Raw genomic sequence first — 13,263 nt, 5'->3', positions numbered from 1 at the left:
TATTAATTTTCATCCAGAACTTTCTGACAAAATGTTTAAAGGTTTAAAATAAAATAAATGTTTTAAACACACGCTTAAAACTCAGTACGTTTAAAAGGCCTTAAATACTTTAATATTTAAATACTTTAATATTTTAATACTTTATTAATAAGTATCAATTAATAATAAACAATGTTAATCAAGAATCAATAATAATCAGTATTAACCAATAACGTGTATGTGACTGCAGTACTTTGAGTATTAATCAGTAATATTCATTAATATTAATCATTAATAACCTTATTAACCGTCCGTGGCGTCCTCAGGTGACCTGGGTCGGCGTCTCCGTGGTTCTGGTTCTGATGAAGGTGAACAAACGTTTCTTCTCGTTCAGACGATAAAAATTTATTATTTCACTTTTTTTATTAATTATTTATTTATTTATTTCATTAAATCTCTCGTTGCCTAGACGACCGTCTGTCGGTGATGTCGTGGCGCTCGGCGGCCTCCTGCTCCGCGGCGTCGGCCGTGCTGGAGCGCGCTCAGAGGAGACGAGACGACCTCCTCCTGTCGCCGTGGAAACCAGCGTGGCGTCCGCACAGCTGAGTGTTTAGTTTTTATTTTTACAGCTGCTGAAAAATGAGTTTTTATGAACGTAGTGATTCTGCAAATGTCTTAATTATGAGTTAGTTTAATAATTATGAGTTTTCTGTTTATTAATGTTTAATTAATAATAATGTGAGTTTTGTAATTAATTATTCTCTGACTCATAAAAGTGAGAAAAACCAACTTTTGTTTTCACTTTTTTTCATTTTATTTATTTTCATAAAAGTTTTAGTTTTTATCTTAATGTAGTTTTAGTTTCTGTCTCATTCTCTGAACTTAACGGTCACAATTAGTGGTCTAAACTCAACCGTCTCCTTTTGTGACCTTAAATACTTAAATACTTTAACGGTCAGAGGTCGTAGTGGAAGAAGAACAAACAGGTAACCACGGCAACGACAGCATCACTATTTAAACACACGTGACCTGGAGACGAACAAACAATGTAGAGCTGTGTGTGTGTGTGTGTGTGTGTGTGTGTGTGTGTGTGTGTGTGTGTGTGTGTGTGTGTGTGTGTGTGTGTGTGTGTGTGCGTGTGCGTGTGCGTGTGTGTCTACTCATAACTTTTGTTATGATTTGGCACTTTAAATAAAAATGTAATTAAAACATGGCTTTAAGAATTAATTAATGCAGTTCTCATAAACAAATATAAATCACAAAATAGATTAAATGTCTGAAAATGAGGAAGAAGTTTTAGTTCTTATGTATTAAAGAAAGAATTAGATTATATGTGTAATATAACAATTGTCCCAGTAAACACAAATATCCACCTGTGTCAGTCACATAGAATTAAAACCTCATATTACCTCACATTGGTCCTGCCTCCGCCTCCTTTACCTCTCAAAATGTTTAATTTAATTTAATTTATATTTATTTCACTTGAATGATGTGAGTGTGTTTCCTGAGCGTTGCTGTGAAGCGTCGTAGAGTCTGACGGCAGCAGGTAGGAACTGTTTCCTGTGCCGTTCTTTAAGCAGCGAGGTCAAAATGTTTCCTTCACAGGGATTTAATCTGCAGCTCAAGTTTCACCGCTATGCAGACGATACGCATGTGTACAGTTCAGACCAAAAGTTCCACTTCTGTGTGGAGCATGTTGTCCCCGTGTCTGCGTGGGTTTTCTCCGGGTTCTCCGGTTTCCTCCCACAGTCCAAAGACGTGCAGGTGTTCGGTTCATTGATGACTCTAAATCACCCGTAGGTGTGAATGGTTGTCTGTCTCTGTTCGTCTCTATGTGTCCTGTGATAGACTGGCGTCCTGTCCAGGGTGGACCCCGCCTCACGCCTGATGTCAGCTGGGATCGGCTCCAGCACCCCCACGACCCCAACAGGGACAAGCGGCTGAAGATGAATGAATGAATGAAGGAAATATGTACTTTACAAAAAAGTGTAAAACACCTAGTCTCATCTTCATCTCATCTTCATCTCATCTTCAGCCTCTGATCCTGGATCAGGTCTCGGGCGCAGCAGCTCCAGCAGGGGACCCCAAACTTCCCTTTCCCGGGCCACATTAACCAGCTCTAACTGGGGGATCCTGAGGCGTTCCCAGGCCAGTGTGGAGATCTAATCTCTCCACCTGGTCCTGGGTCTTCCCCGAGGCCTCCTCCCAGCTGGACGTGCCTGGAACACCTCCCTAGGGAGGCGCCCAGGGTTCATCCTTACCAGATGATCCTGAACCACCTCAACTGGCTCCTTTCAACGCAAAGGAAAACTGGAAATTACAAAAAATAGAGAAAGAACAGAAACACTTTGAAGAGTCATTCTTTTAATTTTATGCAAATAGAAGTGAAACTGACCTTTAAGGCATCATCAGACTTTTATTTTAACGTAGAGCGAAGAATTTATGACCGAACGAGGAGGTCGTGTTTTATACTTTTCATATAAAAAACGTTAATTAAGTCGATTTAAATGAGAGTTAAAGTGCTTCAGGTGAACTCACTCATTCTGAGATCAGGTGTTTTTCACTCTAACATTTGAAACGGCTCATTTTAACTCGTTTGCGTCTCTTTAATCATCAAACTTGCTGCTTTTTTTGCACCAGTTTGTTTCTGTGGTTCCGTAAACTCATCAAATCAGGAGTTACGTCACCGGTGCGTCACAGGAGCAGACGTTAGTCACGACGTGTTGCGACATGTGTGTACGTAGTAACCAAGAAGCGCCCTGAAGTGGGGCAGCGAGGTCACGATGCTGGAAGGGAAATAACCACTGATGCACCACAGACATGAGTTTACTGTCACAGCAGGAAACACAGAAGATGTGCACTTTGAAGAAGATGAAGAGTTCTGTTTAACCTGAGTCATCCATTAAAGACAAAGGTCCTTTTATTAATGTGTATTAATGTGACTCAGCTGATCATTCTCCGTAGGGTCTGAATGTGCTGGAGCATACAATTAAAGAATGACTCTTGAATTCACACAAATTAAACGTCACAGTGTTTGTTTGGTCTACCGCTCAGTCCTGGTTCCTACCCTCACCTGTGGTCATGAAAGCTGGGTCAGGACCCAAAGAACCAGGTCCAGGTCAGGACCCAAAGAACCAGGTCCAGGTCAGGACCCAAAGAACCAGGTCCAGGTCAGAACCCAAAGAACCAGGTCCAGGTCCAAGCGTGTGAAATGTGTTTCCTCAGGAGGGGGGCTGGAGTCTCCCTTAGAGAGAGGGGGAGAAGTTCAGCATCCGTGAGGAACTCGGAGTAGAGCCGCTGCTCCTTCACGTTGAAAGGAGCCAGTTGAGGTGGTTCAGGATCATCTGGTAAGGATGAACCCTGGGCGCCTCCCTAGGGAGGTGTTCCAGGCACGTCCAGCTGGGAGGAGGCCTCGGGGAAGACCCAGGACCAGGTGGAGAGATTAGATCTCCACACTGGCCTGGGAACGCCTCAGGATCCCCCAGTTAGAGCTGGTTAATGTGGCCCGGGAAAGGGAAGTTTGGGGTCCCCTGCTGGAGCTGCTGCCCCCCAGACCTGTTCCAGGACCAGAGGCTGAAGATGAGATGAGATGAGATGAGTCTCCAGGTGAAGAGGGTTACGTCGATACGATCACTGACGTCTTTGTGTTACAAGTTTTCTGAAATGTTGTGTTTAAATATGCAAATGAGGTCGTATCTAATGGTCATTTGGTAACTGACACGCACGTAGTTTAATATTTAAAACCACAAAAACAAGTTTCTCATTTGCTTAAACTTTTATTTTTTTAAATGGAAACAAAAAGAGCTGCATTTAAATACAGAAGAAAGTGTTTTCGTCCGTTGAAAAAGCGCCGATTCATCAACATCCAACACAAAAAACCATGACATGAAATAAAAAAAACGATCCCGCCGCTTGATCCGTTCGCTTCGCACACAACTGCCAGGAAAACAAACACCCAGCAACAAAAACGCTGATGCTCAAAAAGCTCAGACGGAAGAAACTGAGGGGAAAACCCGCGTGACCGCGCTGGCACCAGACGACACGTCTCGCCTCACGCTACGCTACGCTGCAGCGAAGTCTTCCTCTGTGGTGCCAGCCGATCCTAGCGGCCTGCTTTCTTTCTGTGGAGTCCCCCAGGGGTCTATCCTGGGGCCCCTTTGTTCCTGATTTGAATGCTTCCCTCGGTGGAGACAGTGTTGGGTTTCACTTCTACGCAGATGATACGCTGCTGTGAGTTCGGAGACCAGACCTGCTGCTGCATCATATCCTTTATTTCCTTATTTCTGTGATTCTCCTCAATCAGGAGATTCTTTTACAGCGTTGTCTTTACAGATGATGACCAGATACATTTAATTTATAAAAAGACTATTTTCTATAATTGATTCATCAGTTTAAGTACCGTATTTTAAGAACAGACGCTACAGTGGAGGCTGGGGTTACGTTAAGGACCGCCTCTAAACTCATTGATGCTAAGTTGGCGTGCTAGCGCTGTTGCCTTCAGTGGAACAGTGATCGTACAGACTCTTCTACTTGCTGCTCTCTGTTCAACAACCCACTGTTGGAGTTTGTCCTCCAGCTGCAGCCGTCTCGCTCTGTTCCCTCTAAACTCTGTTTAGTCTTCTTTACTCGGCGCAGGTCGTCTTGTTGCTTCCTCCACTTCGGCACCATTGATTGGTTCATGTTCAACTCTCTGGCTGCTGCTCTATTCCCGTGTTCTGCTGCGTGACTAATGGCCTTGAGTGTAAACTCTGCGTCGTAAGCGTGTCTCTTAACAGGAGCCATTTTGGGCTCTTTACACAAACACACACATGGAAATGAAACGGCACGCTTCACGCAGTCGTATATCTCAACATGCACCGCGCGTTACTTCTTCTACGGGGAAAATAGAGTCGGCGGCTGCTCACCGTAGTTGGAGACCTGTTGTGGCTCAATATTGGTCCATATATAAGGAGCACCGTCGGCTTTTGAGACATCTGAAGGTTTACGGTTACTTTTTTCCCGGTTTCTTTCTTCCTCTGAGAAACTAAACTGAATATCGTTCTTTTTCACAAGTTTCTAAACTTTTAGAGACACGACAACTAATAAATAAGAAGAGTCCCCCGGTGTTTATGTTCATGTCACGCCCAAGACTTTAGTTTATGACCAAACACCTTTAGACATTCCCGTCGCCCTCGGCTTTACAAAGCATTTACATCTCATCTTCAGCCTCTTATCCGGGGTCGGGTCTCGGGGGCAGCAGCTCCAGCAGGGGACCCCAAACTTCCCTTTCCCGGGCCACATTAACCAGCTCTAACTGGGGGATCCCGAGGCGTTCCCAGGCCAGTGTGGAGATCTAATCTCTCCACCTGGTCCTGGGTCTTCCCCGAGGCCTCCTCCCAGCTGGACGTGCCTGGAACACCTCCCTAGGGAGGCGCCCAGGGTTCATCCTTACCAGATGATCCTGAACCACCTCAACTGGCTCCTTTCAACGCAAAGGAGCAGCGGCTCTACTCCGAGTTCCTCACGGATGCTGAACTTCTCCCCCTCTCTCTAAGGGAGACTCCAGACCCCCTCCTGAGGAAACACAGTTCACACGCTTGGACCTGGACCTGGTTCTTTGGGTCCTGACCTGGACCTGGTTCTTTGGGTCCTGACCTGGACCTGGTTCTTTGGGTCCTGACCTGGACCTGGTTCTTTGGGTCCTGACCTGGACCTGGTTCTTTGGGTCCTGACCCAGCTTTCATGACCACAGGTGAGGGTAGGAACCAGGACTGAGGGTAGATCCAGAGCTTTGTCTTCCTCAGCTCTCTTTTGGTCACAACGGTGCGGTAGAGCGACTGCAGCTCCGCCCCCGCTGCTCCGATTCTCCGGCCAAACTCACGCTCCATCGTCCCCTCACTCGTGAACAAGATCCCGAGGTCCTTGAACTCCTTCACTTGGGGTCAGGACTCATTCCAGACCTGGAGTAACAATCCACCGGTAATTAGAAACATTAGCATGCTAACACGCTATTAGCATGCTAAACTCTGTTGTTGAGGACGTTTCCTTGGAGCGGAGTCTTCTAGTGGCTGTTTGAGGAACTGCAGCTCCAGGTGTGGATCCAACATCGGTAATTATGTTTTTACAAACACAAAACTTGTCGTGAATCATCTTTTTATTGTTATCTGTTTATATTTTTACGTGAAACATGGACGGAGGAAGTTTCAGCCCGGAGCAGCGACGCCTAGAGGACGTTAGAGGAACTGCACTGAATCATTAGGAACAAAGGTATAAAAGTATTATTTTATTATTTTATTATGTTTCATAACTTTTGCAGCTCTTGAGCCGTTTTCTTTCAGTTGTTTTTAACGATAAGCAGAGAAATTATTGGTATTAATTAAAAAGCTAATCTTGCAGCAAAAACACAAATGATAATTTTGCATTAAATAAAGTTCATTCATCATTAAAACTTAAAATAAAATCATTAAAACTGCATTACAACCTAATTATGAACCCCACACACACATTACATTATTATAAATATTATTATTATTGTTTTATATATATATATATATATATATATATAAAACAATAATTGTACTAATAATTAAAAAAATGAATGTAAAAAAATAGTGGGTTTGTGGAAAAATGCAAAGAATAGAAGAAAATTAGTAATAAATAATCAATACATTTAAATATAGAAGAAAAATAATAAATGCAAATTTACATAATTACATTTTAAATGAATAAATACATAAAACATTAACATTCAAATTAAATAAATAAGTAAGTAAATAAATAAATAAATAAATAAACAGGTTGTTTATTCTAAAGGTAAAAGAACAAAGAAGCAAATAAAAAGAACTTTAACTTAAATTTCTGTCACATTTTTATCCATTAATACTTTTATTTACTTTACATTTGTTTTAATGTTCGTTTTGGTTCATTTTTTATCATTAATTAATATAAAATATATCAAATATAGTAGAAAAATAATAATACAAATTTACATAATTACGTTTTAAAATGAATAAATACATAAAACATTAACATTGTAATTAAATAAATGGGTAAATAAGTAAATAAATGAATGGGGATTATTCTAAAGGTTAAAGAACAATAAATATAATAATTCAATAAAAATAACTAACTTAAATTTCTGTCACATTTTTATTAATACATTTATTTACTCTACATTTGATTTAATGTTTGTTTTAGTTCATTTTTTATCATTTTTATCATTAATTAATATAAAATATATCAAATATAGAAAAAAAATAATAAATACAAATTTACATAATTACGTTTTAAAATGAATAAATACATAAAACATTAAAATTAAATAAATAAGTAAATAAATAAATAAACAGGTTGTTTATTCTAAAGGTAAAAGAACAAAGAAGCAAATAAAAAGAACTTTTAACTTAAATTTCTGTCACATTTTTATCCATTAATACTTTTATTTACTCTACATTTGTTATAACGTTCGTTTTAGTTCATTTTTTATCATTAATTAAAGTATTAATCCATTTAATCCAAATTATATGTAAAATCATATTTTATCTACATGAAACTAAAGTCTAACTCGTGTTTATCAAGGGTTGTTTTAATGTCGTCGCCTTCGAGCCTCCGTAGATTTCATCTAAAGTTGAATTAAAGACATTTTCAGTTTAATGTGAAGTCAGAATTATGAATTATTGCGTAACGTTAACAAAATAAACCGGTTCATCCGTCACGAGCCGGTCGGACGAGTTTGTAAGTTTGAGGGAAGTTTATACAACACACACACACACACACACACACACACACACACACACACACACACACACACGCTCACACACACACACACACACACACACGCTCACACACACACACACACACACACACACACACACACACACACACACACGCTCACACACACACACACACACACACACACACACACGCTCACACACACACACACACACACACACACACACACACGCTCACACACACACACACACACACACACACACACACACACACGCTCACACACACACACACACACACACACACACACACACACACACACACACACACACACAGAGAGAACAAAAAGAGGAAGTGATGTCACCGGAGAAGAACAATTAAAAATGTACTTTTTTCTAAATTGATGACAAACAGTGTCGTAATTTCCTCTTCGTGTAAGTGACAGTAAACACAGAGAGTACCAGCTCAGCACTGACCTGTGTGTGTGTGTGTGTGTGCGTGTGTGTGTGTGTGTGTGTGTGTGTGTGTGTGTGTGTGTGTGTGTGTGTGTGTGTGTGTGTGTGTGTGTGTGTGTGTGTGTGGGGTTTTTCGATGGTTACCTGTCCTATATTCAGCGGAGGTGGGCGGAGGATGATGTGTATAAAGAGCCTCGGCGCAGCGTCGAGCTCACAGCAGCAGCCTCCGACAGGTGAGCGCGGGAAAAGACGCTTTGACTCATTTAAAGTTTTATTAAATTAGATTTTTATTATAAAATCTAACAGTTTGTTTCTTTCTAACAGCTGGAAAAAAACTCCGATTCTCCTGAGAACGGATTAAGAAATCTCCTCCACCTGAACCATGAAGCTCGTCTCCGCCGCACTCGCCGCCAACGCATCCGCCGCCGCGCTCCTCCTCCTGCCGCTGCTCCTGATTGGCTGGGCCGAGCAGGCGGCGGCGCTCCCTGTGGACCGGCCGCTCAGCCAGCCGCTGCGAGACGGAGAGACGTTCAAGGCCGTCCAGGACGTTTCCAAACACGTGAGTGCAAAACGTTTATTCTCACACGTTTACATCAGAGATTAAACGTTTTTTTAAAGGAAAATGTGCAAAAATATTCCGTTAAAAGTCAAAATTTCTGCATCAAAAGTGTCAGAAACTAAAGACGTCACTGTGCAGCAGCTGGCGTCATAATATAAAGTGCATGATAAGCAGTTTTTTAGTGTTGTAGCATGTAAATGTGTTATTTTTTAACCTGTAAAAGCACATTTTTTATGCAAAAGCTGAATCTGCAAAGAGGCAAAGCTGTGAAATAATAACGTTTGTGTTCGTGTTCGAGTTCAGGCGACGAAAAGTGATTAAAGTAAAACATTTAAAGCACAAATGTCTTTAAACTGAACTCAAAATCTGAGTTAATGTTTATTTTAATCCCAGAATCTGGAACAAAATCTGAGAAATGAACTTTAATCTGAATTTAATCTGAACTTTAACTGTTTATTTGTTTTATTTTGGCGCTAATGTTCCTCCGTATGTTTCTTCTTTGTGTTTATTATTTTTAATAAATGCTACAGTTAAAAAAGAAACAATAACAACAACAACAATTCCTGTATTTTAAATCATAGTTTTAATTAAACATGAATAAATAATTAATTAATTCAGTATTTTTCCTCCATAACTGAACAGCAGAGTGAACGACTTTAACCCCAAAACTTTGCTTTAAATTAAAAATAAAAATGGTTTTGTCACTAATAACACTCCGTAGTATATTTTTATTTTTATTTAATTGAACAATTTAAATCTACAAAAACACAAGATTTACAACAAACTGCAAATTGGCGACAAAATTAATAAATTAATTAAAAAAAAAATAAAAAAAACAGACAATTAAATAAATAAAACTAATTAAAACTAAATAAACTCCATAATATTTTATATTTACGTTGCTATGGAAACACTGTTGTGATGGAACATTATTAATCTCAGTTTTTACGGCACGATATTTTTATTTTTCACATGTTTTCGTCGACTTAAAACAGATTTATCCTCTTTGGAAAAAGATCCGAGCAATAAATAAACAATTAAACGTCAACGTTTGGCACTAATGTTCCTCCGTATATTGAGTCTTTATGTTTATTATTTTTAATAAATGCTACAATTAAAAATGAACAATAACAACAACAATTTCTATATTTTACAGTTTTAAATTGAGATTTTTAGGCAAAATTAATCTTAAAATAACTTAAATTCAAACATAACGAATAAAAAGTTCAGATTTTAATTGGTTTTTTTTTATGATTTATATTTTGATTCATTTTCACCTTTGTAAATAAAACTATAGACGACGTTTGGGGCGGTTAACGTGACGCTGATCTGTGTTTTTCAGGCTCAGAGTCTGCAGACGGAGGACGACACCGGCTCCAGACTGTATCCCCGAGTCAGCGCCGACCCGGTGAGCGCCGCAGAAACATAAAAACATAAAAACATAAAAATAATAAAAATATAACAAATATTTACTTCATTTAGTTTGTTTCCCACTAAACAAACGAACGAAAGATGTCAGAACGTTAGAGTAACGGTGTGATTCTCCTCCAGGACCACCTGAAGATCTGCTGCCTCCACGCCAACATCCTCGACTTCTACCTGAACAACATCCTGCGTCACCGTGACAACCTGCATCCCAGCATGCACCGGCTGAAGACCGACCTCAGCCGCGTCAGCGAGGACCTGCAGACCCACGGCTGTGTGAGTGTCAGATGTGGATAACACGTGTGGTCGATGTCACTCCCACGGCTGTGTGCTAAAATATGTTAGCGTACCGTTAGCTTAGCTTAGCTTAGCGTAGCTTAGCACAGAGGGGGAAAGTTAAGAAATATGGGTTATTTGCTTTCTTTAAAATCACGCTTACTGTTTCCCCTGGTTTTCAGTCTTTATGCCAAGCTAGTACGCCTAGCTTAATGCTAAGCTAGTTAGCCTAGCTTAGCATAAAGCCTGGAAATGAAGGGAAACAGCTAGCATCGACAAAGTGTTATGTCTCAGACTAATTTTTGTCCAGGAGGAGTGATTTTCTAGAAGAAAGGTGTCCAGGCTACTTCTTCCTGTTTCCAGTCTTTAGGTTTAGCTACTTAGGCTAAGCTAAGCTAGTTAGCCTAGCTTAGCATAAAGCCTGGAAATGGAGGGAAACAGCTAGCAAAGACAAAGTGTTATGTCTCAGACTAATTTTTGTCCAGGAGGAATGATTTTCTAGATTCTAGAAGAAAGGTGTCCAGGCTACCTGTTCCTGTTTCCGGTCTTTAGGTTGAGCTACTTAGGCTACGCTAAGCTAAGCTAGTTAGCCTCAAGACTAGAAACAAACGAAAAAGTTAGCGTGGCTCTTTCCAAGGTTAAGATTTCTTTCCAAGAGTGGAATGATGAGATTGATGCCACGATGTTTGTGAAGCTGTAACCAGGAGACACTTAGCTTAGCTTAGCTTAGCTTAGCTTAGCATAAAAACTGGAAACAGCTAGCAGCTATCCCAATTGCACATTAAAATCCACACTGCACATTTAATATAGTGTTTTATCTGCAATACTGTACTTTTATTTTATTCTATTTTATTGCTGTTCATATTTTGTATTTTATATTTTATCTTATTTTAGTACTTCTGATTGCTCTGTACCGCTGCTACGATGACCTAATTTCCCCTCGGGGATAAATAAAGTTATCTATCTATCTATCTATCTATCTAAAAAAGGTTTATAAGTGTTATGTGTCAGACTACTTCTTGAACAGGAGGAGTGATTTTCTAGAAGAAATAGTCCGGCTCCATGTGATCAGGCTACTTCTTCCTGTCGCTAACGTTTGTTTGTCTCCGCAGAACGTGACTCACTTCCACGACCATCAGCACGCCGTCGAGTTCCGCAAGAAGCTCGCCACGGTGAGAATGACTCTGCTCCGCAGATCACTCTGAACGCAACAAAAATTATTATAATAATCCATTAATAAAAAGCTTGTTTTCACTCAATAATAACACTTTATTAAACTTTAACATAATTAAACATAATAATAATTTATAATCTGAGTAAAATCTGTTAAATAATTCGATATTTTTCATGTTTCTTGATTAATAATTGAGTTGTTTTTTTAAAATACTTGTAATAAATGATTAAATAACATAAGTCATAATTAGTAAACATTATTATTGTTTTTTATGATTCATATTTTTTCACATTTTTAACAAAATAAACAAAAACATCAAGTAAAATTAATGAACATAAATGTATTTTTAAGAGATTCGGCTAGAATTTTAAGCACAAAACAAGTCAAGATTTTAAAGACAGCAAATATCTTCACTTTAACTTTTGTCCTTGTGCTTCCAGTCTTTATGCTAAGCTAGGCTAACTAGCTGCTAAGCTTGGCTAATTAGCCTAAAGCATAAAGACTGGAAGCCAAGGGAAATAGCTAGCATTTAAGCGCAAAACAAGTCAAGACTTTAATGAAAGGAAATAATAAATATAAAAATACAGAATAGAAATATAATTTAATACCTTTTTTTCTGTGATTACGAAACAATTTTAGTCGTTTTTTTACATAATTTCATCTTTTTAACGTGAATTTAAGAACAAAAACAAAATCAAATCATGGCGTGGAAATGGACCCTGAAAGTGTTTCGTTTCTCGTTTTTAACGCGTTTCTCTTTCTTCAGATGGGCGGCGAGGACGGGATGAACAAAGCCGTGGGCGAGATCGACATCCTGTTCACGTACCTGCAGGATTACTGCGTGCAGCCGCGCAACGCCACCGCCGCCGCCGCCGCCGCCGCCAACTGACACCTCTACTGAACCGCCGCTTCTCTATTTATCATATTTAACGACTTTTCTACGATTATTTATTAAGAATCTATTTAACGTTTTTGATACGATATTTATTTAGTTATTGATCTGTTTACTGATCAGGAAGTTTTAATGCCGCAGCCGAAGAGACTCTGGTGTTGATCACGTTGCCATGAATGTTATGGCTGATTATTATTACTTTTATTATTGTTATTGTTGTTATTGTTGTTATTATGATGATGATGATGATGATGATGATGATGATGATGATGATGATGATGATGATGAAGGAGTTCCAGTATTTAAATGTTTCACTCTGACTGAACTTTGTTACAAGACTTGAAAATAAATAAAATTTGGTTTTGAATACGAAATGTTTGACTTTGATTTTCATGAAAAACACTTTTACACTTTTTTTTGTTGCTGCTAGGCTAGGCTAGGCTAACTAGCTTATCATAAAGACTGGTAACTAAGGGGATTAGCTAGCATTTTAATCGCTAAACAAGTCAAGATTGTAAAGAAAGAAAATAACCCTATGTCTTAATTTTTGTCCTTTTGTTCCCAGTCTTTATGCTAAGCTAGGCTAACTAGCTTAGCAAGAACGCCACCGCCACATGTTGCAAGACTTGAAAATAAATGAAATTTGGTTTTGAATATGAACGTTTGACTTTGGTTTGCACGAAGAACACTTTTATATCTGTATATTTATTTTATGATTTCGTTAACATTGTGAGATATGGGCTGCTAGGCTAGGCTAGGCTAACTAGCTTAGCATAAAGACTGGTAAAAAAAGGGG

At 39.2% G+C, this 13,263-nt stretch overlaps 2 protein-coding genes across 2 annotated transcripts in view; both read left to right on the top strand.

The window, feature by feature from the left end:
- mdm1 (Mdm1 nuclear protein) overlaps window positions 1-585 on the top strand; it is a gene marked incomplete at its 3' end in the record, with an annotated part of 13,092 nt that extends 12,507 nt beyond the window's left edge. The window contains exons 15-16 of the mRNA XM_083935050.1: window positions 306-347; window positions 449-585. Of these exons, the coding sequence (XP_083791176.1) occupies window positions 306-347; window positions 449-585 (179 nt within the window). The remainder of the gene's footprint in view (window positions 1-305; window positions 348-448) is intronic.
- A 7,938-nt stretch (window positions 586-8,523) lies between these two features.
- Window positions 8,524-12,464, top strand: il22 (interleukin 22; the record flags this gene model as incomplete). Its single annotated transcript, XM_083935049.1, has 5 exons — window positions 8,524-8,700; window positions 10,043-10,108; window positions 10,252-10,401; window positions 11,514-11,573; window positions 12,342-12,464. 5 exons carry the CDS (start codon window positions 8,524-8,526, stop codon window positions 12,462-12,464), a joined length of 576 nt encoding a protein of 191 aa, XP_083791175.1.
- Between the last annotated feature and the right edge of the window lie 799 nt (window positions 12,465-13,263).

The sequence above is a fragment of the Echiichthys vipera genome (genome assembly GCF_963691815.1).
Source record: "Echiichthys vipera genome assembly, chromosome: 20".
Classification (NCBI taxonomy): domain Eukaryota; kingdom Metazoa; phylum Chordata; class Actinopteri; order Perciformes; family Trachinidae; genus Echiichthys; species Echiichthys vipera.
The sequence above is the reverse complement of the archived record's forward strand: the minus strand, read 5'-3'. Positions and strand labels throughout refer to the sequence as shown.